Source organism: Lathyrus oleraceus, chromosome 3, assembly GCF_024323335.1.
Source record: "Lathyrus oleraceus cultivar Zhongwan6 chromosome 3, CAAS_Psat_ZW6_1.0, whole genome shotgun sequence".
Lineage (NCBI taxonomy): Eukaryota > Viridiplantae > Streptophyta > Magnoliopsida > Fabales > Fabaceae > Lathyrus > Lathyrus oleraceus.
Window position 1 is genome coordinate 359105070 of NC_066581.1, and position 3925 is coordinate 359108994.

General features: G+C 35.7%; 1 protein-coding gene across 1 annotated transcript; it reads left to right on the forward strand.

Moving 5' to 3' along the window:
* The first annotated feature begins 329 nt into the window (after positions 1-329).
* On the forward strand, positions 330-2991 carry LOC127127680 (putative kinase-like protein TMKL1). Its single transcript, XM_051056925.1, has 2 exons — positions 330-1918; positions 2227-2991. Exons 1-2 carry the CDS (start codon positions 517-519, stop codon positions 2865-2867), a joined length of 2043 nt encoding a protein of 680 aa, XP_050912882.1. The 5' UTR covers positions 330-516; the 3' UTR covers positions 2868-2991.
* The last annotated feature ends 934 nt before the right edge of the window (positions 2992-3925 follow it).

The following is a 3925-nucleotide window of genomic DNA, read 5'->3' on the forward strand; positions in this document are numbered from 1 at the left end:
TGTAAAAAAAATCTCAATATACACTGGTGTCAGACCAATTGACGCATTCTTTGATAATTTATACACTGACGTCAATTAGATTTGCAACACCATGTATAGTCGCTCATCTAATTAGCGACTCCATTAGAAAATTAAATGTTGTTGTGAATTGACCTGACAACACCACTTTATTTAATTTTTTGATATTTGAAAAATGAAATAGATTATGAATTTTCTAAAACCCGAGTTATTTTAAAAAAATAAATTGAAAAAAATAAATTATTTGAGTAAAAAATTTCATACATATCAATGATATCATAACATGATTTGTCCAAAACATGAAATATATTTTGAACTAGAGTATAACCCAATCATAACCTTTGAATTAACAAAGTGGAAGACACTTGAGAAACCTTGTTCCTCCTTACACTCATAGTCAACACTGTGTCAGCTTTCCCAGTACAGAGAACCCTTCTTTCTTTCATCTTCACACTTTCTTCACAACACCACTTCACACACTCTCTCTCTCTCTCTCTCATGGCATTTCTAAAAAACCTTTCCTCTCTCTACATTCCCTTCCTTTTCATCTTCTGTTTCCTCAACCAAGCCTCAGCAAAATCTCCAACCACTTCCTCTGATGTTCAACTCATCTTATTCAAAATCAAACCTTCACTCCAAGGCACCACAGAAAACCTTGTCCTATCCTCATGGAACACTTCAAATCCTCTCTGTCAATGGAGAGGACTCAAATGGGTCTTCACAAACGGTTCATCTCTTTCATGTACTGACTTATCTTCACCACAATGGAACAATCTTTCGTTTTCAAAAGACCCTTTTTTGCACTTGTTGTCTCTTCAACTCCCTTCAGCAAATCTCTCTGGTTCTCTCCCTAGAGAGCTTGGTCAGTTTCCTATGCTGCAAAGTCTTTACCTTAACATCAATTCATTGAGTGGAACCATTCCTCTTGAGCTTGGTTATGGCTCTTCACTTGATGATATTGATTTGAGTGATAATCTTTTGGTGGGTTCTCTTCCACCTTCTATATGGAATTTGTGTGATAAACTTGTTTCTCTTAAAGTTCATGGAAATTCATTATCTGGGTCTGTTTCAGAACCTGCATTACCTGATTCATCTTGTAAGGTTTTGCAGTTTCTTGATTTGGGTGGTAATAAATTTTCTGGTAATTTTCCTGATTTTGTTACTAAATTTGGTGCCTTAAAACAGCTTGATTTAGGGAGTAATATGTTTAGTGGTGCAATTTCTAATGGTTTAGTTGGACTTAGGTTAGAAAAATTGAATCTTTCTCATAACAATTTTAGTGGGGTTGTTCCGTTTTTCGGCGAATCGAATTTCGGTGTGGATTGTTTTGAAGGGAATAGTCCTGATTTGTGTGGTCCACCTTTGCAAAGCTGTGGTAAGAATTCTTCATTGAGTTCTGGTGCTGTTGCTGGTATTGTTATTAGTCTTATGACAGGTGCTGTTGTTTTGGCTTCTTTGTTGATTGGTTATATGCAAAACAAGAAGAAAAAGGGGAGCGGTGAGAGTGAAGATGAGTTGAATGATGATGAAGAGGACGGGGAGAACGGTGGTGGTGGTTCGGTTGGTGGAAATGGTGGTGAAGGAAAGCTTATGTTGTTTCCGGGTGGTGAGAATTTGACACTTGATGATGTGTTGAATGCGACCGGGCAAGTTATGGAGAAGACGTGTTATGGAACTGCTTATAAGGCTAAGCTTGCTGATGGTGGGACGATCGCGTTGAGGTTGTTGAGGGAAGGTACTTGCAAGGATAGGAGTTCGTGTTTGGCCGTTATTAAACAGTTGGGGAAAATTCGACACGAGAATTTGATTCCTTTGAGAGCTTTCTATCAAGGGAAGAGAGGGGAGAAGCTGCTTATTTATGACTATTTGCCTCTCAGAACACTTCATGAACTTTTGCATGGTTTGTTGAATACTTAACCCTTTGCTTATGCATTTATCCTTTTATTGCTTTTTATGTTTCGATTACACGATTACATAAATAGCATTTCACGCGTGTTTGATTCTGCGGTGATAAAACTTGATTTTGAAGGAACTGGTTTTGTAAAATTGATTTTAGTTAAAAGTAAGTTGAACGTGAAGTGATTCATGTTCTGATTCACGTAAAATTAAAAGTGGGTTGAACAATAAATTATGTTGTGATTAATGGTATGTCTCTGCGCGCGACACGTTTGCGGTTGATCATGATGTTGTGATTTTGATTTTCTGCAGAAATTAAAGCAGGAAAACCAGTGTTAAACTGGGCAAGGAGACACAAGATTGCATTAGGTATAGCAAGAGGACTAGCATATCTTCATACAGGACTCGACGTTCCTATAACTCACGCAAACGTAAGATCCAAGAACGTGCTCGTAGACGACTTCTTCGTTGCCAGGATCACCGACTTCGCCCTCGATAAGCTAATGATCCCTTCCATAGCAGATGAAATGGTGGCACTCGCCAAGACAGACGGCTACAAAGCACCAGAGCTTCAAAGAATGAAGAAATGCAACTCAAGGACCGACGTCTACGCCTTCGGTATACTACTTCTCGAAATCTTAATCGGCAGGAAGCCTGGTAAGAACGGAAGAAGCGGCGAGTACATAGATTTACCTTCGATGGTGAAAGTAGCGGTCTTGGAGGAAACTACAATGGAGGTTTTCGACGTGGAACTGTTGAAAGGGATAAGAAGTCCAATGGAAGACGGGCTGGTTCAGGCGTTGAAGCTGGCGATGGGATGTTGTGCACCGGTGGCGTCGGTTAGACCGAGCATGGAGGAAGTTGTGAGGCAGTTGGAGGAGAATAGGCCAAGAAACAGGTCTGCTTTATACAGTCCAACTGAGACAAGAAGTGGAAGTATTACACCATTTTGAGCTTTGAATTTAACTTGTTTTAATTTAAACACTATTGGAATTTTTCTTACTTTTAAGCTGTGTTTTCTTATTGTTATATGAATGTAAGAGTAAATGCATTATGATGTAGTAGATTATGTTGTAACTTTTTTCTTTCTTTTTTGTTCTATAACTCTATGCAGTTACATAGTCCCTATTGTTTTTTTAAAATCAAATATAATCACTTATACAATTATAATTATGAGGGCTATTTTATGAAAAAAAAAATTATAGAGATTAAAATTAAATTATAGATTATTTATAGGGACAAAAAAACATATTTAATCCTGAAAGTATTAAACCAATTCCAAACAAAAATCTTAATCAAATTCATATCATATTTAGTATTAAGGAATATTTATCTGGTTAGAGATGTAATGTGCTCCATCCCATTTCATATCACAAGAAAATTTTCATTTTTCAAATTCATTGAATTAGACTTTTATCCCATTTAATTAAATTCTAAAATTTCATAGTTTATCATAAAATCAATGTTATTGAATAAAAATATATCATTACTGTAAAAAAAAATACAAATCTATGTAAAATATATATCATTTGACTCGAGTAACGAACAGCAAATTTGTTACATTTTGTTAATAGAGCGATGCATATGTTAGGTAAACAAATCCAAAAAAAAAACTAAAATAATAGAATATATATTAAAATTAGGGAAACTTTCCATTCTTAGTGTCTTTCACATTTTTATAAATCTGAAAAATGTCCTTCATACATCTCTAGACGCACTCAAAGTCATATTAAAATGCGCTTTTCTGAGATTCATCCTATTTTGTAAAAAATATAGTTCGGAGATGCATCTTCGTATGTTATTTGAGTGTATCCGAAGATACATTTCCGAAATAACCTCTGCACTTAATTATTGTGTTTTAATTCCCTGAACTAGTTAAATGAACGACTCAGTGATATTTCCAAAGATGCATCTCTGAAAATGACCATCGGAAAATTAGATAAAACACCACCTTGTATGATCTTCTCCCTCGTACTCATACAAAACTCCACTTTCAAAATCCTTAAAAAAG

Excerpts from the sequence above, each read along its gene's own strand:
- LOC127127680 (XM_051056925.1), top strand. The coding sequence starts at position 517 with ATGGCATTTCTAAAAAACCTTTCCTCTCTCTACATTCCCTTCCTTTTC. Across the intron at positions 1,919-2,226 it reads ACTTCATGAACTTTTGCATG|AAATTAAAGCAGGAAAACCA; the intron begins GTTTGTTGAATA and ends GATTTTCTGCAG.